Source organism: Notamacropus eugenii, chromosome 1, assembly GCF_028372415.1.
Source record: "Notamacropus eugenii isolate mMacEug1 chromosome 1, mMacEug1.pri_v2, whole genome shotgun sequence".
Taxonomy (NCBI): domain Eukaryota; kingdom Metazoa; phylum Chordata; class Mammalia; order Diprotodontia; family Macropodidae; genus Notamacropus; species Notamacropus eugenii.
The window spans coordinates 143,224,085-143,252,059 of NC_092872.1; the positions used below are offsets into that span (position 1 = coordinate 143,224,085).

A 27,975-nucleotide genomic window follows, 5' to 3' on the forward strand; every position below is an offset into this window, starting at 1 on the left:
GAGCCTAGAAGACCCAGGTTCAATTCCAAAATCTGACCCATGCTGACTTTGTGACCTTGGTAAAGTCATAGACACCTCAAACGCTGCAGAAAAGTTGCCAATCCACATTGTTAAAAGTTTCTAATTGGCAGTTGAGTACATGGATAAAATCATGAATTGACTAAAAAAGAAAAAAGCCATAGTCATATTAATGAGAAGGGCCAGAGACTGATTTTTCTTAAGATCACAGAAATGTTGGTGTAAACCTACTCTCAACAGAAAAAAGCTAATCACGACTACCATTTACATAGTGCTTCAAGATTTTAAGCGTGATAAAGCAATAATATTTCATTAAGAATGCAAAAGCATACATTAGGACCCATTATGAGGCAGCTCATAATACGGATTTAGATATACGGTAGGTCAGACTAAGCTATCTTCAATCTAACTACATGAAGTAAAGGCAAGATGGTTAACCCTGATGTTTCCCAGTGTTAGGACTAATAAAAGAGTTCTGGTATTTGATATAAATAATAATAGCTAGCATTTACATAGCACTTACTATGTGCCAGACGCTGTGCTAATTGCTTTGCGATGATTATCTCATTTTATCCTCACAACAACTGTAGGATGTAGATGCAGTTATTATCCCCATTTTGTAGATGAGGAAACTGAGGCAAATAGGGGTTAAGTGACTTGCCCAGGGTCACACAGCTAGGCTATGTCTGAGGTTGGATTCGAACTCAAAGTCTTCCTGATGCCTCTGCCTATAACACCACCATTATGTAAAACATAATATGTTTTTATTGATTAGGACCAGATATAATTATTTAACAAACTTCATGTTGCCACTTGTAGATTTCAGCTAAAGAGCTTCTCTTTGGTCACACTGCTTCTATAACATGTTTGGCAAAAGCAAGAGAATTTGAAAAACAGCCATACATTGTGAGTGCTGCTGACAATGGGTAAGTAACTATCCATTGCTTTTGCTAATAATTGTTCACATTTTGTTGTCCTTTAAAATTTACAAAGGACTTTCCCGTAGATGAGAACTTTTCCTTGTACTAATAATAACATGATATTAGGATTATAGAAGTCTAGAGCTAGGAGAGACTTAAGAGATCACCTAACCCTACCTCTTCATTTTACAAATGAAGAAACTGAGGTAAAATGAAGGGAAATGACTTGCCCAAGGCTAAACAATTCATGACCCAGCCAAGGCTAGAAATCAGGTCTCCTGACTCCCAGTCAAACACAATTTCCACTACACAATGCTATACTTAGACATTTTCAAGGTTCACAAGATCATTGATGAAATAGAGATGAGGTGTGTGTCTTGTTTAAAATGATTGCCAGAGTAACTTTATTCTATTGAAGGTTTGGAAGATTCTGCAGGCTCCTGTGAAACTAGAAGAGAGTTCCCTAGAGTGACTATAAGCTTCATAGACCTGTTTCCATCCTGGATAGGCTAAGATGAATGTAAGAATTCATTAGGTATTAGGGCAGGAGACCCTGCTAATCTCTATTAACATCTGCCTTCAATAGCTAAGCTTAAATTTTCCCCCTTACAAGGAATTTTACCTACTCTCATCTTTAGATTTCAGGGACCACTCGTAATTTGGTAATTGCTTTCCAGTTTATCTGTCTGGAATATTATTCCACTTCTTAGCCTGATCTCTGTGACAATGTGCTGTGTGCTGTTTGCCATGGACTGATCTTTTCCTAATCTTGGGCTCTCACATTTTTGGATCCTTACCTGTCATGCTGATTATAAAACTGCCATTTCACCCACTATCAATGGGCCTTATGCCTGCTTCTGATGTTTTGTTACTGTACCATAGCTTTTCCATTGGCTACTTTTCTTCATCTCTACATGGAATTATTGCTTTGTAGCATTTAACAGTATCTATACTTTCTACCATATATCCCATCACTAAGAAAAATGTATATGCTATCACTGTATTCTGGCTTGATCAAACCACATCTGGAATATTTGCTTCCATTTCAGTCTTAGAGTCATATTTCTAAAAGAAATTATTTTCAATTTATGAAACAAAATAAGCATTTCTGTAACATAGTATAATAAAAAAAGATGCCACACTTTAAAAAGAATACTGACAAAAGGAAAAAAATCAGGATTGTAAAAGCTCTTAGGACCTTGCTTTGCAATGATCAGTTGAAAGAAGTGTGGAGACTTTTAGTCAGGGGAAAAGAATTTTTGTTTGTTTGGTTTTTGGATTGTTGAATACAATAGTTCTTTTGAAGTATCTAAAGAGCTGATGGGCAGACTTGAGATTAGATTTACTTGGATCTGGAGGACAGCAGTTAATGGACGTTCTGGAAAGGCAGATTTAAACTCAAGGTAAAGAAAGAGAATTCCTGAGAATTCAGTTTATCCCCCAGTAGAATGGGTTGCTGAAGCAGACACTTTGCTCAAAGTCTTCGAGAACAGATTAATTGAACTGTTTTTTTTTTTTTTAACATTTATAGACAGATATTTGTTGGGATAGATGGCCTCTGAGGTACCTCGCAACTCAAATGATGTGATGAGGGATGGTTCCTTACCCCTCTGGGTTAGGAGTGGCACTAACTCCTGGATGGCTATAGGTAAAATTGTAATCCATAGACCGTGCCAGCTTCTTTGACCAACCTAGGTTTGACAGGTGTAAATACAAAGGCTTAGCATGCAGTGGATTGACAAAATACTCAACTATGGGGTTGTCAGCATCCATTCCATCACTTTTCAGCAGAATCTTGTACTCCATTAGAGAAAGATACAAAAAAAATTGGCTTGCTTTGCCCAACCACAGAACACGTAGTATTAATATATATTTTAGGAATTTAAAAAAGTTTTATTTTTGTGTATTTTATTTTCAGTGTTAAAATATTCATTTTTTTCCTCTTTTTTTCTCTTTTTCCTCCATTTCTCCTATTTCCCCTCCCCCCTCCATCTTTTGGGAAGTACAGAAACCTTATATCACCTAAGAACACTAAAAACAAATCACCACATTGCTCATACCTGAAAACGTGTTTCTTATTCTTCATATTAGTCTACCATGTCTCTGTTATGACATGGACAGAGTCTTTCTCAGTTCTCTGAAAACTTGGTTGATCATTTAGTTGATCAAAGTTCTTAAATTTGTTCTTTAAAGATTGCTTATTTTACAGTATTGATTTTATAAATTGTTCTTGTCTTTTTGCTTACTTCATCCTGTATCAATTCACACAAGTCTTCCTATGATCCTTTGAAGCCATCTTTGTCCTCATTTCTTATAGCATAACAACATTTCGTTACTATCTATTTTAAAGGCATTTTCAAAGCCTGTTAATGAGTGTTGAATTCTTGCAAGAAAAAGAGTTACATTATCTTGCCAAACAAATTTTTTTAGTGGTGACTTAGGAAATCCTTCCCAGGAAGCCTTCCTTTATAAAAAGGGAAGTAAATTATGACCCACTTTTACAGACAGGCTCACTCTTGAAGGCAGAAGAATTCCATTTGTGAATTTATTTTCCTAGAACAATACAGGCTCCCCACTGTCCTACACCTATTTAGTAATAGGAAGGCCACTGAGTGTTTATTTACAAAAGCCTGGACTCTTGAAATCTTTGTTACTTGATACCATATTTCTTAGTACTTGGAACACATGTAGAGGCAGGGCAGGCACATCTCAAGGCTAAGGTGCTGTCGTCTTGGTTTTCTTCCACCAGCATGAAGGTGATTTTTGAGATTTATGAAAGCAAGGTACTCATCATGAAACCTTGAAAGGCCACAGTATAAAGGGTAGAGTATTATTATAAATGAGTTTCTTACTTCTAAAGAAGGAGCAAATTCCAGCCTCTTTTGATTTTTTTCCCCAATTTTTTAGCAAAGTCCTTTGGGTGTTTTGTTGATAATGGCAAAGGTAGACACCACCTTCATGGATTAGTTTCTCCATATCCCAAACAGAGATAATGATACTACATATGGCAATCATCCTAGAGTGGTAAGAAATCATAGACTGCTAACTGAAAGGGGTTTCACTGACTATCTATAGTCTTAGCCCCTCATTTTATAAAGGAGAAAATTGGGTGCCAGAACTTGCCTAGGGTGACACGGGTAATTAGTAGTAGAGCTGAGATTTGAACTATAGACCTCTGATGCCAAATCCAGCACACTTTCCACATGTGATGGAGAAACATTTTTGAAAAGATGAAAACATACTGTGTCAAATCTTAAAAGAGAAATGCTATGTGTTTCAGGGAGCATCTGTTTACTTTGCTTCAGTTGTTGTTGCTTAGTTCTTTTTTAATTGTGTCTGATTCTTCATGACCCAGTTGGGATTTTCTTGGAAGAGACACTAGAATGACTTGCCATTTCCTTCTCAAGCTCATTTTACAGATGAGGAAACTGAGGCAAACAGGGTTAAGTGACTTGACCAGGATCATATAGCTAGTAAGTGTATGAGTCAGGATTTGAACTCATGAAGACGAATCTTCCTGATTCTAGTTCCAGTGCTCTATCCACTGTACCACCTGACTGCTGTAATGAATTTGCTTCATTATAGGTTTTCATTTCTTAGTGATGACACCAGATTTCCCCCATGAGACATTCACTGAAGGCTTTTGAGCTCTGGTCACAGAGAGGGAGAAAAATAACTTTTCTCTCTCCCACCAATTACACTGTATCTCCTTTCCTTTCCTCTTGGAATATGAAAACATAAGGTTGGTTGTATAGTGGTGTTTTTCACTTGGGAAATATTGGATTTTATTTCTTAGAGATATAAGAGGACTTAGACCATGTCAGGTCAATCTTTAAGAAAGGTATTTGCCTGGGGAAAAGAAAAGACTGCACTTGCAATATTGAGAGTACACTTCTTGTTAAGAGGTGAACAATTTCTCCAGTTCCCTTGTAACATGCCAAGCTATGTGTGTTAAACAAATTATTTGTTTTCTGTTGTTGTTTTCACTTCCCCTCTACCCATCTTTGGGAGGCTAAGAGCCATTGTTTTGTCTGTGAAATCTTTGTGGATCTCATTCCAAATTTAGAGTAGAAAATATGCTTCAAAGGATCCACTAGTGTTGGCAGTTACTTCAGTCCATCCCTGGAGATCACAAATGCTCCCTACCATAGAGGGTTCATGGACTGCAGTCCCCATAATAACAGCACCTGATGGACCCTGTCTTTGGGTAAGAACATCTCCAAATGGCATCTCCCTAATTCCAACTGCACCTTGGACTACAGATATATTCTTGTTCCCACATAGAGTACTTAGACTCTTTCTAGCTTAGTCATACCTATGAGGTGGTATAACCTGGGAATTGATGTTCACCATCAAATTGGAATAGGCTCTCTGTAAAGCTCCAGATATTATTTTATTTGGTTTGTTTTGGTGGGGAAGAAATGATAGATGATTGGACATTTTGATGAAAGGTAGACTAATGGACTAGGTTGTTTTGTTTTGTTTTGGCAACTTTTGATGCTTTGGGATTTATGGTAACCCTTAATAGATCCCAAACACCTTTGATTATTCAATAGCTGGATATGGTAAGCATGATATGAATGGAAAGAACACTGGCTCTGCAGTCAAAGAAACTGGGTTCAGATTCTAAGTCTGCCACTTAACCATGATCAAATCACTTCACTTTTCTGGGTCTGAAATGAAGAAGCTGTACTCAAGGGCTCTTCCAGCTCCATAGCAATTATTCTGTATTTACATTTAGAATTTTTAATCTTACAAAAGAAGGGAGAAAAGCAAACCATTACTCTCATGTCGTATTTCTTATCAATTCTGTATTTCTCTTCGATTCTAATATTGTCTTCCAAATCTTGTAAAGTTTTCATTTTTTTCTTGCTTGGGAATTTTATATTTATCCAGATTGAAGAGCTTAACGTGTGACCAGAATACATGGAATGTGAAAGCAGAGGATGCGCGTTCAGATTCTGCCTCTGATGCTTAGAACCCGAGGGATTTGGGGGACAAATCAGTTAGTCTGTCCAGGCCTCAGTCTCTTTATCTGTAAAATGAGGAAGTTTATTAGATGGTCTCTGAGGTCCCTTCCTGCTCTCGGTCTATGAACTTGTAACAGTAACTATTAAAAATGTTTTTTTTCACAGAGGAAAAGAAGAAAACAAACTTCAGAAGTAGCATAGTATATTGAAAACAATACTGAATTTAGAGTCAGAAGACCTACGTTCAGATCCCTCTTCTGATCTCTATTACCTATATGATTTTGGGCTAATTATTTGACCTCTTTGGGCTTCAGTTTCCTCATCTGTAAAATGAGAAAGGTGGATTAGGGTTGGATCAAGGTTTCTTAATCTGTTTTTCTTCCAAACCTTTTAGTTTGATAAAGCCTATGGAAGTCTGGTACAGCCTCAGAAAGCACAGAATAAAACACATAGGATTCAAAGGGAATCAGCCATATTAAAATAAAGAAGCAAATTTTTTTCCTATCCAAAATCATGGACCTTCTGGAATCTATCCATAGAATTTTGATGAGCTAGATCATCTCTTCTAACTCTAGAACTGTGTGGTCTTATGAACTTGTGGGCAGTATTAATGTGTGGATATAATTTCATTACTATCTGTTGTATAGCTACATAAATTAGATACATTTTCTTTAAAACATGTGTGTGTATGCACACATGTGTATATATGCATGTTTCTGTGTGTATATACATATACACACATATACACACCACACACATATATGCATGTACATACATACGCACACATACACATGTATATAAAGAGGTAATTTCATTAACTATTTGTATATACAACTGTATAAACTATGTGAAAAATTTTGTTTAAATACATCATGGAGGTAATTTCATACTATCTGATGTAGATATAATCATGTAAATTAGGTGAAGATAATCTTGCTTAAATATTAATCTGCATGGATTATTTTAGGGTAGGTTGACATTTTTGCTTGGACTGGTAGAGATGATGAGTGTAGACCAAGACTGGCCTCTAGGTGGCACTGTCTATTCTTAACACAACGATTGCTTAGCTTAAGACTGAGAGCCCAGTAGAGCAACACAAGATACATTTATGCTTTTGAGAAGGTACAGGTTAAGCTCGGTGAAATGAGCCATTTTCAGGAGGATGCTGTTGCACGGAATGATCATTCTGGTGTCACTCTGAAGGAGCCATAATGGCCATCCCTGCACCATTTGTCGTGGACCAGGTTTGGCCTTAAAGTAAGGTTGCTGCCAGGTATAATTACCAAAACAAAAAGAAACAGATACCGTGTGTCATCCCCTGCTAATGACCACAACGTTTTCTTGCCCAGTAATCTGTAACAAAAAGCCACATAAACGATCAGGCTGCACTTAAGTGCAGCACTAAAGAAAAACTTGGTGGCACGAAATTATTCCAGCCAATTGAGTGGAAATGATAGAGAATAATACAAAGTTATCTCTGGCAGGGAGATGTGTGTTTGGAATGTCACCAGTGGCCAGTGCATTGAATCTGCAACCCTCCCTTATAGACACACAGCCATCTGTGTAAGTACATCCTGCATCTGCTTCTTATGGGGTATTTCAGACTTTTACAACTTGGAATCACTGGGGTGCAGACATTTTAAGGGATTGTACTTAAGGGATTTCCCTTCACCTATTCACAGATATAACTTACCCTAAAGATTAAAAAGGGGAACCTTTTAACATATAAAGATTGCATTTGCAATAATTCAGTGTTTCAATTTTTTCTGTTAAAAATGTTGTTCAAGCAGTTAATGTTATTTTCACTTTAGTTTCTTAAAAATATATATCTCCTAAATATGTGAATTCTTTTTTTTTCTCCCCCAAAATATTTTTTATTTATTATACATCTCATATCACCTCTCTGTCAGGAGACAGGTTGCATAGATCTTTAACAGTCCCCTGGCATAGTGATTGATCGTTGCTAAATATGCATATCTTTGATAAACCTATATCCATGTTTTTTTTCATATAGAAAATTTTGTGATTTGTCTTTTTTAAAAAGATTATATTTACTTTCCCTTTGGCCTTTACAAAGGATAAAACCCTTGTTTTCTTCACTTATATGGTGCTGACATTATTTCTGGTGTCTTTCATGAGAATTTCTACTATGCTTCTCATCTATATTCTTTAATCTGGCCACCTCTGATCATAAATGTGCATAGGTGGAAGGTATCTCGCCAAGGCTAGAATGAACTATTAATAGAATTAATCATCATGAACAGAAATTAATAGAAACAGAATTGTCAGTAATAGAAATAACTCAAAAATGCAATTACTGCAAAAATTACTTTGATTTAAAATTAAATGCTTAATACAGAAAAGAAGAGAGTTGGAAGTTGTCTTCATTAAAAAAATGTTACAAGGAATAGACTTGAATTAATCAAAGTGTTTTACTTCCCACGATTAAGAATTTTTTTTCATAAAATATAAGTTTTTATATCAAGAAAAATAAGTTCGTGGTTGAGGTAAAAATTTGACAACTTAGAACTATCAAGTTATAGAATTTTAGAAATGGAATGGAATACTTTCATCATTTTATAGGTAAGGAGGCTGAGACACCAAGACGAATTCACCATAAATCCTATCTTGTACCCCAAATATATACACAGACACATGCACGTGAGCATGCATGCACGCACGTGTGCGCGTGCACACACACACAAACACTTTGTGCCTCAATTGCATTAACTTTAAAAACAATTGGATTGTGTTTGGACAGTACTATCACTGCGCCTTTCGAATGACAGGAGATGGCTGGCTTTTGTGTTGTGGAGAATATCAAGATATCCTCATTATTGATGCCAAGACCTTGACAGTACTTCACACTTTTATATCCTCTCAATCTCCTGACTGGATCAACTGCATGTGCATTGTTCATTCCGTGAGGATTCAAGGTATATTTTTGGTACAGTGCATGAAGTAACCTGGGGCAGTGTAGACATATTATCACTGAAATGTCTTCATTGGTTGCATAGGAAAATATGCATACTAGGTGAGGGGTATTTGGTAAATTCAGATCACATCCTAATCAAGAACATTTGCTTGTGTTACCTGGTCAAGGGAGCAGCTTCCTTATGTGAGATTGACTCCTTTATAATGCAAAGAGCAGAGTAATTGTGAAAGGGCTAAGGAAAGATGGGGACAGCGAAATGAATGGCCCAAGACATTGGAAAGAGATTGCATTGTAGATACAGTCAGAAAAGACTGCCTCTTGTAAGCCAGTCCTGCTTGAGATGTTTCAGTAATGGCTGACAAGTATTTGCTAAAGATGACCAGTTTTTTCTATACTTTTCTTTTTTTCTGAGGATATAGTGATGAAAGAACAGTTTAAGAGTTAAATTTGATATGTATTTTATGAGGCAAAAATATAAGGTTCTTCTTCTAAAATAACTGCCTATACAGGGGAAGGGAGTTTGCTGATGACAGGACAATAGATCTAAAATTTGTTTTATATGCAAACATTTAAAAGGTTTGTTATTTTCTTTTAAATAAAAAGTAGAGTGTGTGTGTATATATGTATATATGTGTGCGCATATATATATGCATATATATGTATATATCCATGTACGTGTGTGTGTGTGTAAATTGATACAGCTTTCCAAAGGAGATAGCCTATAGATAAGATGTCTTTTTTGTGACTGAGTTGCTCAGTGGTCAGCTCATATCTTTTTTTTTTTTTTTTTAACAGAGGATTCTCTCCTCGTGGTTTCTGTAACTGGAGATCTCAAAGTGTGGAATCTGTCCTCTTCCATAAGTAGCATTCAGGTCAGTTCTGTGGAATAATGTTTCTCATCTAAGAATTAGGCATTGGGAATATGAAAAGTGTAAGAATTTGTGGAGCTTTTTAGTGCTCTCCTTTTCTTGGTAGTTCCATGTTAAATGGTTTGTGTAAAAAGGGACCTGAGAGAGAAAAGAAGTAGGGGTGGAGGGAAAGGTCCCAGAAAGTATGCTAAAATCATCATTGCCTTACATTTTGTCATAAACATTTGCATATTTAGTAGTGGTGATGGGTTTGGTGTGGGATAGAGAAAGTATCGACAATAACTTTGGATCTCCTCTCTTCTTCTATTGATTACTTCTGGGTATTTTATTTTAACTTCATCGTCATTTTCGGATGAACCCCTTGCTACTCATTGAACTTTCCCTTATAACAAGGAAAACAATTAAGCAAAACCAAACCACAAAGCAACAAAGTTGACAGTGTATGTTACTGCCTGCAACTGTAGATCTGCAAATCCTCTACCTCACTATTAGGGGAAGTTCTCACATTCTTTTGAAGGAAATTTTTACTGTTACTGAAGAATGTCTCACTGGATTTGGCAAGAGATGAAGTGATGATATGTTTAAGACATTTATTTTTGAAGTTACTGCATTGAAACTGTAAGCAATGGTATCAGAGATATTCTAACATCTCCTCAAGAACATTAGCAATTACAGACTGCTGATGTGCTAAAGGATAGTTTTCTCCATTAGTTAAAGGAGTTGTTCTAAAAGAACAGTTGGTGGCACAGTGGATAGAGTTCCAGGTCTGGAGTTGGGAAGATTCATCTTTCTCAGTTCAAATCTGGACTCAGATACTTACTAGCTGTATGACCCTGGGCAAGTCACTTAACCTGCTTGTCTCAGTTTTCTCATCTGCAAAATGAACTGGAGAAGGAAACAGCAAACCATTCCAATATCTTTGCCAAGAAAACCTCAAATGAGGTCACAGAGAATCGGATATGACTGAACAACAATTTCTTGTAAAGGTTTAGTTTCACCCTTAGTCCTCCCAATGTACTGTTCAATCCAGTGTTGCTGTCCTCCTTGCTATTGCTCATAAAAGATACACCATCTCCTGATTGTGCATTTTCACAAGCCTGTGATTCCTTTCTCCTCATCTCTGCCTCCTGGCTTCCTTAAAGTTTCAGCTAAAATCCATTATTCTATAAGAAATCTTTCCTAGTAATTCTCCTTAATACTAGTGCCTTCCTTCTGTTGATTGTCTCCAATGTATCCTGTCTATATCTTGTGTGTAAGTAGTTGTTTGCAGGTTGTCTTCCCCATTAGACTGAATTCTTCAAGAGAAGGAATTGTATTTTTGTTCACTTGCCCTTTTTTGTATCCCTGGTACTGAGTATGGTTCCTGGCATATAATAGGTGCTTAATAAATGCTTGTTGACTGTCTCATCCTAGGGAGTGCTTTTGACCTAGCTTGGAACTTTCTGGTTGTGAGAGATTCCAGAAATACTGAACCCAAAATAATATATATCATAACCACCAATTGATAAAAATTTATCAAGGACTAGGGATATAAGGCCAAAGAATGACATAGTCCCTGTTCACAAAGAGCTTGTATTCTAATAAGAGACAAGTACACATAAAAACATATATAGCATAAATATGAAGTGAATAAATACTGACATGTGAAGTAGTTAAATATAAATTAATTTGAGAAGAAGGGCTTTAGTAACTTGGGAGATCAGGAAAAGTGTCATGCAGAAGATAGTGCTTGAACTATGTCTTAAAGGAAGATAGAGAGGATTCAGTGAGGAAGGATTCAGGAAGGAACACATCAGGAATGTGAGATATCCAGTGAAGAGACATAGAGATGAGATATAATGTTCTGAGTGTGATGAAGAGAAAGACTGGATGACAAGAGTGCAAGCAGAAGAGGAATGCCTCCCGGAGGTATAAAAATATGTTTGAAGCAAGTTGTAAACAGTTTTCAAAGCTAAACAGAGGAGTTTATATTTAAACAAATATTTATTGAATGACTACTGTGTGTCAAATCAAGCTGGGAGGGGAAGACCCTCAGGGTTGCTGGCCAAAAGAGAAATAGTTACTATTGACATTCACTCTAAGCCAGGAGGGCCCAAAATACAGCCATTAAGTGGAGCTTGGTTAGGGAACTATTATGGTCCAATCTATGGGCTTCAGAGTGAACTGGGTTTAAGATTTTGTGAAAACAAAGGTAAAAGAGAGAGAGAGAGAGAGAGAAAGAAAGACAGTAAATCCCAAGCTAACTGGGTAGCTTCTGGATATCAAAATTTACTTTCCTTTGGAAAGGGGAAAGAGAGGGAGAGGTGAATGGGTGTTTCCTCACTTTAACTGAGTACCTGAAAAGACCTTAGCTTAAAAGGGGTAGGGTTTCCCATTGCATCCTGGACCATCTCCAGTCATCCTGACTGATATCTAGTCACTGGATCCAGATGGCTCTGGAGGAGAAAGTGAGGCTGGTGACCTTGCACAGCCCTCTCTCACTCAAATCAAAGTCAAATGCAAGTCATATTATCATTTCCCTGATGTCATGGTCCTCTTAGAAAATGAAGGACAAACACAACATCTATATGTAAGGCACTCTAGTACACATGGAACACTCTTCATTTCTTTTTCAACTGATTTTGTGAGATACTTTTGAAGTCATAAGAAAGTGATGTGATCTGGTATAAATATGTTGGAAACATTTTATTGTGTATTAACCTAAAGCATTACATGTTAGTACTAACATATGTCAACTTCTAATAAAGGAAAAGAAAGATATTTATGAAAAAGAATCCAAATCTCTGGACTCACCCAACTGCCGGACGATAAGATTTTGTACCTACACGGAAAGACTTCTGTTGGTGGTATTTGCCAAGCGTTGGCAGGTAGTGTGTGAACACAGTGAATTTCTTTGCTCTCATTATATTAAAAAGTAGATTACAATTTAAATATAGCACAAACCTTTTGGATTATTAATCTGGGGCTCTGGACAAACACTTTCTACTTTGCATCAGGTTTTCTTTTTTTTTTTTTTTTACACAACTTCTAGTTCCTATAGTTTTGGTCTATGGGTAATCATTCATGTTATAGTAGGGAGTTACTATATTTAGACAGAAGATTTTTAAAAAAATTGATGCCTCTGCTTGAGAATTTAAAGTAATATTGTCATGTTCTTGAAATAATTTATCTTTTTAAGGACTTCTATTTTTCACTACCTTATTATGTTAACATCCTCTTTTCCTATGAGTGCACTGAATGCCAAGATCACTGAGTTTCCAGCTTGTCCTGAGAGAAAAGTGAAAGTGTCACCCTTTGAAAATGCCCTTTTCATTTCAATATATGATATAGCTGAATCTATTAGAAATGATTTGGCTTTATAGAAGGCCACCCTGAAACAGGATCATAATTTAATCAAATCTACTGAACATTAAGTCTCAAGGAAAGACAATAGCTGAATGCCCACATTTGTATTGAGTTGTTCTTTGTATGTCTATATGGATAAAATATAATGTACACTTGAGACTTGCCCGTAAATTAACCTGAACCATAATCACATTGATAGAAATGAGTACACATTGCTTACTGTTGATGGAAAGCATAGATTTTCTTTTTTAGGTTTATGATTACTGTGATTTTTCCCTCCTGCTCACTCAAGTCAGTAAAAGCAGGGAGTTTTTTGCTGGTGGAGAGGTGCTTGCAGCTCACCGAATCATCATCTGGACAGAAGATGGTCACAGTTACATCTATCAGCTGCTGAACAGGTGGGCTCAGATGGGGACAGCACACATAATGTTCAGGTAGAAAATGAACTTTGGGAGGTTTATTATAGGAAAGTCCCTGCATGTTGCCCATGATCAAAAACCAGAACAAAACCGCTTTGGCACTCGAAGATTTACCCTAAGCTTGGTAGACTTCAGCCTTTGTATTAAACAGCAGGGGATGGAGGAATGAGATTAGCCATGTAGAACTTGTACAGCTGGTGCTGAGTTTTCAAAAAGAAGTCACTTGTAATAATTAACCTAACAGTTTCTAACAGAGTTTAGAAACGTAAGTGGTAAATCCTGGACCTAAAAAGTGAGGGGAGTGATACAAATATACTACAAATAAACAGATCTACATTTCTTTGAAACTTCTTTTGTTTTTTCACCCAGTGGACTTTCAAAAAGTTTATATCCTGCTGATGGAAGAGTACTTAAAGAAACCATGTATCCTCATTTACTTTGCTCTACTTCTGTAAAAGAAAATAAGGTAATGGATGACAAAGAAATGATTCATTCCTTAAAGTTCTTTGATTCAGTATTTTAGATAAGTAGCTGGCTTTGTCTGTTTCAAAATGAAGTGTTATGAGAAAGTTGGTTCAAACTATCAAAATAAACACTCTGGTACTATTATTTTTAAGTAGCTTATATTTTCTACAAAGTTGCCATAAAAATTAAATTTCATTAAGCATATTTAAAAAAATCAATATGATTCTCCTAATTGCTGTAAACTAGATGAAATTTACCATTATAAGTAACAAGAATGATGGCAATAGCTCTTTACTCTTATGTAACACTTTAAAAGTGTCAAGGAACTTTCTACATTTTATCATAACATTCTGAAATAGTCAATAGATAGATAGTATACCCATTTTACACATGACAAAACTGAGGTTCATCTGTAATCATAAACTATTGTCAGAAGAGAGATCTGAACAAGTATTCTGATCCCAAGTCTAGCACTGTATTAACAGTAACAGAATAATGACCATTTATATAGTGTATTCTATATGTCAGGCACTGTGCTTTACAATTATTATCTCATCTGATCCTTACCACGATCCTGGAAAGTAGGCACTATTGTTATCCCCATTTCATAGATGAGGAAACTGAGGCAAACAGTATTAAATGACTTGCCTAGGGCCACACACACCAAGGAAGTTTCTGAGACTCAATTTGAACTCTGGTCTTCCTGACTCTAGGCCTGGTGCCCTATCCACTGAGCCATCTATGTGCTGTAATATAATCATACCAAAATAATTCACTTACTAAATAGAAGGCATTATCAGATTTGCTAAAGGACATGCAAAAGTAAATGACGGTCCCTTGTCCTAAAGGAACTTACATTCTAAAAAACAAGTAATACAAAATATCTCACTGATGGATATAAAAGATGTCAGCAGAGACTCTGGTGCTTCTCAGGGTATATTAAATGATATCTCCATAGGTCTACAGTTTGGTCCTCAGTTTTTAAGGTTAGGGACCTTAATTTTATCAGTTCACTCAGAAGTGATCAGGCTTGGAGGGCCACTGGTGCATGCTACCAAATACAGAAGAAATCCTAGTAAGCATGAATGCCAATTTATTAGATGACAGTGACAAATAGATCTGATGAACAGAGCAGATGTTTATATCGCTCTTTAGCACATTTGCTTCCCAGTAGGAAAGTCTACTTAAACAACCAAATTGAAATGGAAAGATTCACTGGTAACTATCAAGCTATGTTAACTAGGCACACTCATTTCTATTCTACAGATCTGCCAAATGAACCAGATACTTCTCTAACCTGGTCAAGTCAGGACACCCTTCCTCTTGTCTGATGTTGGTTAAACACTTGACTCTTTACTCTCTAATTCTCTTTTTTCCCACTGTTCATCAGTTATCAAATATATTATCACAATGCCTCCCCATGCGGGACTTGTTACCCAATTTAAAATTTAACTTTGGTTACATTTTAATCCGTATACTTCCTTCTATGGAGTCACCTTAAGCTCCTTGCTTTAAAAGAACAAAACTATCTCATTCGGTAGGTTGTTTCTGTAGATGACTAACTTCATTCATTATGTGTTCATTCTTTCCACCACCACCCCCATCCCTAGCTGCAATGCCTTTTACGGACTTGTAGAGAGTGACGTTTCTTTGTCCCCTCATACTTGGAGGGCAAACTTGGGGACCTTATTTGCAGTCTTTGGTCTGGTGTGTAATTATTACAATCATCCTCAAGCTTTCTAAAGATATTGAACTGGGTTATCAGTTAAACTCTAGAATACTTACTGCAAGAAAAATGAAATATTTTTGTATGATTGATATGACAACCAAGAGTACATGTTGCTATTTATTGGTTGATGGCATGCTTAATTAGTCAACCATAAATGTTGAGAAGTCAGACAATTGCTTCCTCTTAAACTTATTTGTGAAGTTTTATAGATACTTTCTAAATAGGTGATTACAACAAAAAAATTGGAAAATGAAGGAATGTTTCAATTCAGGTATGGCACTGGTGATTATTTTTAAATTATTTGAAAATGGCTACCAGAATGCTGTTTTGTATTCTATCTGGAAAAACAGAATTTTCAGTCTATAATTTGCCCAAAGCATTATTTAATTACTGCTTTTAATATCTTTCTTTCTCTTCATAACTAAAATATTCAGTGTAAAAAAATGGCTTCAGTGCTGTGCAGTTAAAATGCACTGGGAGTTCAAGAATTTTATTATTATGTTCATTATTTGATATTCTCTTATTTTTTTTAACTTTCAGAAAATAAAGATCAGTAGGCAGCACGTTCCCCCTTACCTACCAGATTACCACCTTGGAGACACCAATCTCCCCAGTCATTCCACATTGCTGGTTTTTAAACTAAAAATTCTTCATTATGACAGTTATTTAGTTCAATATTTGGCTTCAGAGATCGTTGCTATGGCTTCAGATCACAAATGATCCTGAGTCTTGGCCATACTCGTTCATTTCTGCCCTTCTTCTGTAACTATTGATCATGTCTTCTTCCAAATCTTAATCAGAACACCCATCTAACACACTAGGTGGCTTTTTCTACTTTTCAAGCCATTGAATAAATAGCAAAGGAATACATGGTTGTTGTTCCATGTTGTTCCTTATTCTCATTTCATGTCCAGTCAGTTATTTTTCTGTTTATGTATCTGTTATGAAGTCCTATAGGCTGCTTTTCTGTGTAGTTCTTCATTCTTACTATATTGTAGCCCACGTGTACAAATCACCTTATCATTATCCTTTGGTTCAAATTCCACTTTAATTTTTATGAAACTGTGGTATTCCATGAATCCCAACCTCACTGGGATTTCTGCAAAAAGAATATTTATGTTAAAAAGTTGAGTTTTTGTTTCCAGGAGAAGCTTGGGGTTTATAAAAAGTGTTGATGTTTTCCAAGGGAAATCTATCTCACACTTCTTTTCAATTCTCCGATCTATTTATTGTTCATTTGCAGTAGCTGTTTTAGTTTGTGTATTATGACAATCAATCAGCCAATCAATATTAAATACCTATTATATGACTGGCACTCCTCTAAGCATAGGGAATATGAAAAGAAGCAAAAGACATTCCCTGCCCTCAAGGAGCTTACAATCTCATGGAGGAGACATCATTCATACAAATATATACAAAGCAAAGTACATGGAGAACAAAAAGGTACTAATTAACAGAGGGAAGGCATTAGAATTATAGGTTGTTGTGGCAAACTTCCAGTAAAAGATGGAATTTCATTTGTGACTTAAATGAAGTCAGGGAGATCAGTAGGTGGAGTGGATGAGGGAATAATATGGACAGATTATTATCTGCCTTGCGCAAAATAGTGGAGTATAAATTGAGGTTATTCTAACACATTCCTACATGTCCTCTGAAATTGAAGTTTTGCTAGAATTATTTTTCTGTGGATCATTTTGTAAATACTTAGTCATGCTACCACAATACCAGATAACCGAATGTTCCATGAAATTATGTTTCCTGTTGCTTTTGGGCTCATGGCACAATCAGCTCTGCTAATTCCATTATTTGCATGTACAAGAAGAAGCTGTGAGTTAGCCTCTCATTTATTGTGGGTTCCATCTTTTCGTTTTGTTTATGTTGAAAGTATCTTATTTCTATTGAAAATGGATACATTTTTTACTTTGAGAATGTCAAATTTGACATAACTAAGTTCCTCAAATAGTATACTTTCTCTTTGGTCATTGGACAAGGATCTCACATTTGAAGTACCTACAATTAATGTTTAAGTCAAAATGTGACTCTTAGAGTTGTATTCTTTTTTTTTTGGCATTCTGCTACTATTACCTCAAAAGTATAAGATGGTTACATAGAACGGGGGCCATTTTGTATTTTTCTTTGCTTCATTGTTTGCCATGGCCAAAGGGGTAGATGTCTAGTGATAAGCATATCCTTGACTTGCCCTCATGGAGCAGACACAGTTTGTTGCCAGTTTATAATCAAAGCCTTTTCTCATTCTTTGCTTATCTACCTTTTGGTAATCTAAATAAGGTCACCTTCATACTGTAAGGCTTTGGAGTAGGACTTTGTGGAAGTCAGAGATACCAAGATGTTAATTGTCATATTAACTGTTATCTCCTGATGTATTCCCTGCCATCCCATTCTCATTTTTCTAAGAGTTCCATCTTCCTTCAAAAAAAAAAAATCAGACTCAGGAGGATAAAAAGCAGTATAGTACAGGGAAATTAACAGTGGGTTTGGGACATAAAGGTGGCAACTAGGTGATATAGTAGAATGCTGGACCTGGAGTCAGGAAGACTTATCTTCCTGAGATTAAATCTGGCCTCAGACACTACCTATGGGACTGGTTAAGTCACTTAATTCTGTTTGCCTCAGTTTCCTTTTCTGTAATCTGGAAAAGGAAATAGCAAACACTCCAGTATCTTTGTCAAGAAAACCCCAGATGGGATCACAAAGAATCAGACACAACTGAAAAACAACTGAACGGCAGCAATCATCATATAAGAACTTGGCTTCAAATCCAAGATCTGCTCTTAAACTATCTATGTAACTAAAAGAAAGTTTATTTTACTTTTTGTGCTCCCAATAAGTTCATTTGTAAAATGAGCTTATTAGATGCATAATTTCAAAGGTAGCTTAGAAATAACTCCAGATCTGTGATTCTATGATTTAAGAAACATTTATTCTTTTATGGCACCAAACTCTCTGCTGTATAATATCAATTAAGTACACATAGTTCCTGTCCTAGTGTTTGGAAGAAAGAGGTCAGTGGAACTGAAATGAATGAAAATGCAGTAGATCTTCAGAGAGCAAAAGAAAAACACTGAAAAGGGCAGTTCTTCTATACAAAATTGCAGTTGCATACAAATTAACTGAGACAAAGTAAAATAATTAAATTTATTGACATACAAAAAAATCTTACTGCTTATTCTATCTTAAAAAATTTTTTAATATGTAACAGACTTTTGGTACAGTCACTTGCTTTATATGACATTAGGTGGAGTTCACAATTTTAATAATCTTTAATTCTTCATTATGAAATTCCACTTTCATCATATTGTATATTAAATATACTTTTGACATCAGTACAAGTTCCAAGTCTAGTCTTGAGTATATGCAGCCTACACTTTTCCTTTTTGGAAAAAAAAATATTTTCATTGGTATTTTTTGTTTTTATATTGTCTGCAATGTATCTGTAATTTTTTCTCCAGGAGTACCATTCTATATAAGAAAGAATTTAGAATAAAAGTAGGGTGGGGGGGGAGACCATCAAATCACTCAGCAATTTTTTAAAAAAATCATTATGTCCTAGAATTGGTTTTTTTTTTGTTTTTTTTACCTCTGACAAAGAAGTTTACTTTATCAGGCAAATTCCCAGCCTATTAAAGCATTTTTATTTCCATTTCTAAAATTTCTTAACCTTTTGCCATGTGTTGAATTGCATAAAGTTGTATTATAGTATTTTCTTTCTATTTGGGAATTCCTATAATTCTAGAATGATTTTACTTTTCAATATGTTACTGTGTTTACCAGAATTTATCATTCCTTCAATGAGGATAAGACTTCCAGACCTGGGAAGTAAAAAGTCCCCAAAGCAATTTGGGGGATGCAGGATCATAAAAATATAAAATATAAAACTAGTCCTATGAAAAAGTCTAGATCTTAGAGACTTACCTGGATTTTTTGTGCCAAAATTTTTGACTTACCCTTTAAAATAGGAGCAACTTCACCACCTTTTCTATGTCTTTCCAATCTTCAGCATTGCAGTCTTTGTGCTATCTTGATCTTTCTTTCCCTTCTTCATAGCAGCAGTTAGCAATGTTTTAAAAAATTACACGCAGTATTCTTTCAACTTTGAAAAGCTTGTATGTCATGGTAGAGGCATCCATCAGTAACAGCCTCTTCAGCTGCCAGGTTCCTCTGAAAGTCTTTGCTTATTTTCTAAGGATTAATTAGGCTGTTCTGCAACTATAGTTTGTCACTTCTTAGTTTTGCTTTTTATTTTCAAGCATATTTTCTTTTTGTTGCAACTGTTCCTGTTTTCCTGTGGGCCTGACTGATCTTTGAAATGCTTGAGTAGCTGCTACAATATCTCTAACACTCATTGAAGTGTGCTCATTAATGAGGATGCTCATTAAAAGTTATAACTTTTCCATGTTTCCATGGAGCAATATCAATTCAGTAAAACCACAGAATTTAAAAAAAGCAACAAAAGGGGCAATGAAATGTATATAAGACATGAAAACCAACAGCCAGTTGATATGAGAACTAAGTCAAATTGGGGAAGCCACATGAATGCAATTTTATCTGGTCTAGGTCAGAAAAACCCCAAAATCACATGACCATTGCTATCACAAAATGAAACCAAATAAAAATTATTGTTTGTCCTAAGCAATTCACATGACAGTGTGCTTCATATTGTCAAATGAAATAGATCTCTCATCAGTTTGGTAAACTGCTAAAAGATCCTCAGTAAGAGTTCTCCTAGTTTCAACACCTAGCATATGTCTGGCACATAGTAGATACTCAATAAATGCCTAATGACTAATTCACTGATAGATACATAGATTGCAGAATTTTGTCTGCCTTCCCAGATTTATATCTTACTTCCTTTCCTTCCATTTTCTCAAAATCACATTCTCTTTCTTTTGACAATTATATTTATTTTATAGGTACTTTTTAGTAGTAGGTTGACTCTGTAAAGAAGCCATCATATATCTGACAAGTGTAAATCTGAGTTGGAAAGCAATCATGTTTTCAATTTGCAGATTTTTTGCCTTTTATTTAACAAAAAAATTCATCTTTATAATCATTTTAAAATTTCACAAATTTAAAAATTATTCCTACTTGGTGGCAGGAATTAATGAAGGTAATTTGTTGGGGTGGAAAGAAGTGGATTTGGGTGGATTGGGAGCATTTGGTTTTATTCTTGGCCCTACCAAACCCCTGTTTTTGGATTTACAGTAATGCAAAGTGAATTAGTTGACTCTAACCTAGCTTATTAGTCTGTAGTAGAAGGGCTAGATAGGTATAATGCAAATACAAATGAGAATATTAGATGAACCAGGAAAATAGTTGAGATCATTACAAGATCCTGAAGTACCCTGGGAATCATCCAGGAAAGATTATGTTGGATAACAGAATTAATTGATTTAGTTTACCTTTTGAATTTCTTTCAACTCAGGTTCAGAAAAGGTCATCTTTCATGGAAGGTCATAGAACATTTGACCTATAAGGGGCTATTAAGGTCATTCAACCTAAGCCTTTGAGTACTCCCTGGGCAAATGTTATATTTAGGATATTTTCTCTCCTTTTTGAAAACACTGAAAACTACCTAGTGGCCGAGTCTAATTGCACAGTGCCCAGAGTTTCCTTTAAAGCTGGTCACTTCCTTGTTTCCATTCCAGATTAAGGTTAGAGACTTGAAGAGAGTGAGGCATTTATACAAGAAAGTTAATCTGTGTGTTAACCTTTTCCTTTTTCTTTTATTCCCCATTCATCACAACTATTTCTCAGTCTTTGTCTTCTCCCTTGTATGTAAAATTTTGAATTATTTTGATACAGAGCTATCCATTTGTTATGGGCTATCTCAATGAACGGAAGGAACCTTTCTATAAAGTCCTCTTCTCAGGAGAAATGTCTGGAAGAATCACTTTGTGGCATATCCCTGATGTTCCAGTATCAAAGTTTGATGGTTCCCCAAAAGGTAAAAAAAAAGTTATTCCATTTGCCAAATGTGTGCTGTGTCTGGGGAAAACTTCTGGATCTTTGTATTTGACTCTGAAAGTGAGAGGAGAAGATTGGGTGGTAGTATGATGCAGAGGGAGAGTGATTTTACTTATCCAAGCTTGGCTTGGTATAGTATAATAGATCAGTAGGGATAACACTGAATTTGGAGTCAGGAAGACCTGTTTCAAATTCCACCTCAGCTGTATGACCATGGACAAGTTTGTCTTACTTCTCTTAGGCTCAGTTTCCTTATTTGTAAAACAAAGAGGTTGGACTTGAAGACGCAACTATGACATTATTTTGAATTTGAATTGAATATTTGAAGAAGCAACTACGACATTAGGAAAAGAGTCCTGATTTTGATATCCAAGGATTTTGGTTCAAATGTAGGTTCTGCTACTTATGACCTATATGTACTTAGGCAAGTCACTTCATTTCTGGGTCTTAGTTTCCTTAAATGTATAATGAGGGAGGTTGGACTAGACAATAGTTTGGGCACCTCCCCCCCCGTCCAACTATAAATTTATGATGTATGATCATGAGTTTCTTAAAGGTCTCTGGGACTTTCGCAAACCTTATTTAAATCCCCAAAATGTTCAACAGCTGCTGAAGTATCCTCAGAATTCAAAGTGCAAGATGGTGAGAGGCCAGAGTGGCACTGAACGTGACCCTAGTGAAACACACCATATAGAGTGTTTGTGATAGCTACCAAGCCTCAGAAATGCGGTTGGAGCATGACACTATTTTGAAATATTCAAATATTTTGTCATTTTTCAGACTGAAACTTTCCATATAATGTCCTCAGAAGCTTTAGAGTGAGAAGAAAGCTTCCTTAGAGGTCATCTAATCTTAACCTTCTCGTTTGACTGACATTGTCACCAGTCTTTAAACCTAGGGCTTTTCACTCCATATCTAGTATTCTTTCTACCACCACATTACTACAACTCTGTTCTCCTCCCGTCTTTGGCTAAGTCACACTGAAAGCACCATATGATATTCCTCAGAACCAACTCCACCATCCCAAGACTTCTCTGGTATCTTTGGTTGCTCCAATCTATGATGGATCCCTTAATATCAGTCTACCCTGATCATGCCCTTCAGGATGATAGGTCCCAGGATCCAGGGGTAGAGGACCTTGAATTACAAAAAATGAATTACAGTTAGCCAATTTGTGTGCCATTGTTAAGTAGCTAGAATTTTTTGGCTGGCCCAATGACACATTGACTCACTTCTTTTGGTGATTGTGATAGATTATCAAAGACACTTTTTTTATTCATCTTTCTCTCTCTACCCTTTCTAGATATACCAATAACTACCACTTACACTCTTCAAGATAATTTTGACAAGCATCGCACTATGTCACCTAGCATTATTGATGGTTTCTGTGCTCTTGAAGATGGAGTTGGAAGTCCAGCAGTCACTTCATCTATGTATATTCCAAATTTTGACAAACTAATATGTGGATGTGAAGATGGGAGGATCTTCATAACACTTGCCTTAAATGCAGCGAAAGCAGGACTTTTGGAAGACAATGCCTTATTTAAAAAAGGTAATTAGTTGAATTCATTAAACAACGTCAATCCAAATTAGAAGTAATGTTTCATGGTAACAAGAAGCGCTGGGTTTAAGCTAAATAAGACAGATTGGTTTCTGATGGGTGTATCAGGAGGGTGGCCGTAGTTATTGTTTGTTCATAGTTTTGTATAGTTTTTGACAGCTTATTATATTGCAATAAGTTACATATTAAAAATTAATAGGTCCTGAGTAACAAGTTGAGCTCTAGGCATGTTGAAGATGGAGTTCTATGTTCTCACAAATTTAAAGGCATAGTTTGAACAGGTGCAGGTTTTGTCCTTGGCTCTGGGAATACAAAGGAAAAAATAAAATGATCATTTTCTTCAAGGCGGTTTATATTCTCCTGGGGTTAGAGAGGGTGGGTGTGTGGGATGTTAAAAATATACAAATAAATACCAAATATATACACAATAAATTAAAAAACTAAGGCAGCTAAGTGGTGCAGTGGATAGAGTACAGGTCTGGAGTCAGACTTCAAATCTGGCCTCACACACTTACTCACTGTGTGACCCTGGGCAAGTCACTTAACCTTGTTTGTTTCAGTTTCCTCATCTATAAAATGAACTGGAGAAGAAAACGGCAAACCACTCCAGTATCTTTGCCAAGAAAACCCCAAAAGAGGTCACAAAGAGTCAGACATGACTGAACAATGATATTTGAAGTAGTTTTATGGGAGGGAGGAGATTCACAACTGGGGTGATCTGGAAAGAAGATGGCCTTGAAGCACAAATTTATAAGTAGAGCTGAAGAAGGTGGTTTTTGCAGGGATGGGCTGTAGCCAATGTAAAGAAAGGTATGGAGAGTTGAGACTGAATACTCTGTGTATAGAAACTACACATAAGTCAGCTTGCCTAGAATGTAGAATGAATGAATGAATGAAGGGCAGTAATTTCAAATCAGTATGAAAGATAGATTGAAGCTAGATTATGAAGGATTTTAAATGGCATAAAAAAGGGAGTATTGAATCCAAGATACAGTGGGGACCCAGTAAAGCTTCCTTTTCAGGGCAGTGATATAGTCTAAGCTGTAATTAATGTAAGTATATAAGGCTGGTAGCTATGACTGATTGGAGGATGAATCAAAGAGAGGAGCAATCAGAATAATGAGGACAATTAGCTGTTTTAGTACTTCAGGTGAGAGGTGATATGGATCTCAATGAGAGGGATGATCAAGTTGAGAGGAAAGAAGCTAACTGATGCTAGAAATGTAGTTAGATTTGATGAGACTTGCTGACCGAATACGCTAGGGTAAAGGCAAAGGAAGAGATAAGGATGATGGTCACAAACCTAAATGACTAGAAAAATGGTGTTGTGGTTTTTTTTTTTTTTTTCAGAAGAAATAAGGAAATAAGAAAGAGTGACAGGTTTTGGGGAAAAGATGACAAAAGCAAGGAATTAAATTTTGGGTAGGTTGAGTTTGAAACTCATTTTCCTGAGTTCAAATCTGGCTTCAGACTGGCTGTGTGACCCTGGGCAAATCACCTAACCCTGTTTGCCTCAGTTTCCTCATCTATAAAATAAGGTGGAGAAGGAAATGGCAAACCACTCTAGTATCTCTGCCAACAAAATCCCAAATAGGACATGACTTAAAGATAACTGAAGAGCAAGATAATGGACATCCTGTTACAGATGTCAGAGGAAATTTGGAACTGGAGCTCAGGAGAGATATGATGCCTGAATAGGTAGACCTGGGAATCATCTATCGATGGATACATAGATAGATAGATGTAATCATTCTATTTGTGAGAGCTGTGATCTCTTTAGAATTAGTTGTATACGTAATAGTTGTGCATTGGCTGACCCACGAAGATGGGGCAAAGAATACTGCCTCTGAAATATACTGCCTCTGTTATAAGCTGTTTTAATTTTATTTTTATTGTGATCATAATTTCCTATGTTATCAGTCCCCTCTTTTTATAAGGTATATCTAGTCATTTTATCCTGACTTTGTCCTGGGGTCAAGTGTAAAACTATAAAATGTCCAACAGATTAGCCTGGGGAAAAGGAAGCAAAAGAGAATATAATTTCTTCTCCCACACAAGCTTTTCTGTGTCCCTCCATCTGTTCTAAGGCAGTTCCTGATTTTTTAAACTAGTTTAACGACAATTTATGTTTATGAAATTCTGAGAACTGCAATATATTTTGCCTCCATATTGTTATACTCTGGTAAAGACAAACCTTTTTCTCCCCATATAGCAATGTTGTTGTTCGGTCATTTTAGTCATGTCTGACTCTTTGTGATCCCATTTGGGCTTTTTTGGCACAGATACTAGAGTGGTTTGCCATTCTTTCTCCAGCTCATTTTACAGATGAGGAACTAAGGCAAACAGGGTTAAGTGACTGCCCACAGTCACCAAGCTAAAGGAAGATGAGTCTTCCTGCCTCCAGGCCTGGTGCTTTATCCACTGCACTACCCCAGCCTCCCATAGTAATATATAGTATTTTGAATTTAGCTTCAAAAGAAGAGCAAAAGGTATAAAAGATGCTTGCTCCTGTACCATATTGTAACATACCATCATGATGGAATCTTAGGGACATTCTGTCCCCCCATAACTCAGGCCCTTGAGAGGTTTGTTCCTTGATTCTGAAGTGGTAACTTTCTCATGTCTAAAAGGTCACTTTACAAAAGCAAAATCTGGAAGTTTTTTGAGGGGGAGGTAGGATGTGGAGAAACTCAAAGAGGAGGTCATCCATGTGGTCATGATAATTCCTTTTTATATAAACCAATCCAAAAAACTTTAAGACCTCATCCTTGAGCCAGCAAAAACATTTTACCTTCTTTCTGTTTCAGATTCCCTGCCTCACAAAGTTCTTAGAGGTCACAACAGAAGTGTTACTTCATTACTTTATCCTCATAGCCACTCTTCTAAATTAGATCCGAGCTGGATGGTTTCAGGGGATCAAGATTCTTGTGTAATCTGGTGGGACATCTTAACTGAAGAAGTCTTGCATAAATTCTTTTTGTGGGCAGGTCCAGTAACAAGCCTTTTGATGTCACCAGAAATCTTCACAGTAAGTAAAGGGGGGAAAATAATCACTCAATCAGTGTTATTAATTATTATTTGAAATGCTTAATAATTTTCTTTTTGGTATAGTTTATACTTACAACATAAGAGAGTTTTTAAAGTTTAATTTAAAAAAGAAATCTCCATTCTTTTTTTCCATTTGCTTTAGGAAAAGGACATAATATTTGATTTTTGTGGGGGTGAGTTTGAAGTTAATCACAACTTTTTATGATATGGAAATTCAGTCTTTACAGATAGTTCAGATGGCAAAATGGTAGTAGGAAGAACCACTTGTCACTTATCAACAAAAACGGGGGAACCATCATTAGCATGAAGAAAGGAAATTCAGGGACCTTATTTAACCTAATAGTTTCTAGCCCTTTCCCTAGCAAAGGTTTACCACTGGTACTATTAGCAATTGGCTAATTATTCTCTGATAATAAACATTGTAAGTGACAATAATTATATTAGCTCACATTTGAATGACATTTAAAGGTTTTATGTAGAATATCAAGTGACAATCAGATAATTATAGTCAATGATATCAGGAAAAGAATGAGGATGTAAAAGAAGTAGAACTAGTGTGAATCTTCAGTGAAAAATAGTAGTTATATACATTGCGGTTGTTATTCTAGCATAGTACTTATTTCCTCTGTGCTACCCCCAATTGGATACTCGTTACAGATTGGCTACTCAGAGGTTGGAACCTAGAGTTCAAAATGTAATCCATTGGAGCTGTGCCCCATGGGCCTCCACCAGTGTGCTTCCCATTACTAGTCTGCCACTAGACATAATTAGGTATTAGTCAAAGCATTTACTAAGATGCCATAATAAAAACAATAGTTATTTAAAAAAAGAAAAACATTTTACCTGCCTCTTGAGCCTTGCTCCTCCCAAATATGGGACACTCACTCACAGATATGCGCAGTGTCTCTGCGACAAGTGGTCACGAACTAATATAGAATGATAGTGACACAACACTTGTGGTCGAAGGCAATTTACAACTCCAAAACTAAAGGGTCTCCATGTCCTTTGCTCTTCTAATGAAATCTTTTCTGATCTCCCTTCTAAGTGCATGGTCTTTGCTGTTGGGTTGCTCACCTGGCCTCCCAAGATTTCCACAGCTCTATTTTTCAAATGTCAGGGTTGTTTTTCCCTTGAGTCTATAGGTGATTCTCTCTCTCTTTCTCTCTCTCTCTTCCCCTCCCCCCTCCCCTCTCCCCTCTTGCCTCTCCACCTCCCTTCTACTGTCAGAGGTCCTTTTCTTGGAAGCTCCTTTTAGAGCCTTGTATACCTTCTCCTTCAACTGTGCCCTAAACTCCCTTAAACTGATCTTTCAAATGCTGGATAGGATGGTTTTTCCTTCTGGATGATTAACTACATTGCTTGGTACTATGATCAGGTTTATGGCTAGGGTCTTCTATATAGGCTGGAAATCTATGAACTTTATCAAAAGCTTAGCTATTTAAATCCTTAAGAGCATGACTTAACTCAGCCTATAACGTTTCCCTTTCTGATTTACTCAGAAAGTTTTTTTTGTAAGGACCACTGGTTTTATTATACCTCGTTAGCAAAATATCTCATTACCTGTGTTATAGAATCTGCTTTCTGTGTAATTACATCAGTTATGGTGGGGGGCAAATTGTCTTCTTATAAATAAAAATAGGCTAAAAATATTGAATAGAGGCAACTAGGAGACTCATAGGTAGAGCACCAGCCCTGGAGTCAGGAGGACCTG

The 27,975-nt window shown here is 36.3% G+C and overlaps 1 protein-coding gene across 6 annotated transcripts in view; it reads left to right on the plus strand.

The window, feature by feature from the left end:
• The window catches only part of WDR72 (WD repeat domain 72), a 302,488-nt gene that overhangs the window by 45,893 nt on the left and 228,620 nt on the right, over nucleotides 1-27,975 (plus strand). For 4 of the 6 annotated variants that reach the window (XM_072616190.1, XM_072616144.1, XM_072616155.1 and 1 more), the window contains 10 exons: nucleotides 838-944; nucleotides 7,393-7,471; nucleotides 8,670-8,844; nucleotides 9,639-9,715; nucleotides 12,460-12,579; nucleotides 13,310-13,455; nucleotides 13,846-13,942; nucleotides 21,494-21,635; nucleotides 22,959-23,207; nucleotides 26,024-26,244. In XM_072616190.1, the coding sequence (XP_072472291.1) occupies nucleotides 838-944; nucleotides 7,393-7,471; nucleotides 8,670-8,844; nucleotides 9,639-9,715; nucleotides 12,460-12,579; nucleotides 13,310-13,455; nucleotides 13,846-13,942; nucleotides 21,494-21,635; nucleotides 22,959-23,207; nucleotides 26,024-26,244 (1,413 nt within the window). The remainder of the gene's footprint in view (nucleotides 1-837; nucleotides 945-7,392; nucleotides 7,472-8,669; nucleotides 8,845-9,638; nucleotides 9,716-12,459; nucleotides 12,580-13,309; nucleotides 13,456-13,845; nucleotides 13,943-21,493; nucleotides 21,636-22,958; nucleotides 23,208-26,023; nucleotides 26,245-27,975) is intronic. The other 2 variants (XM_072616164.1, XM_072616181.1) reach the window with 2 other exon arrangements.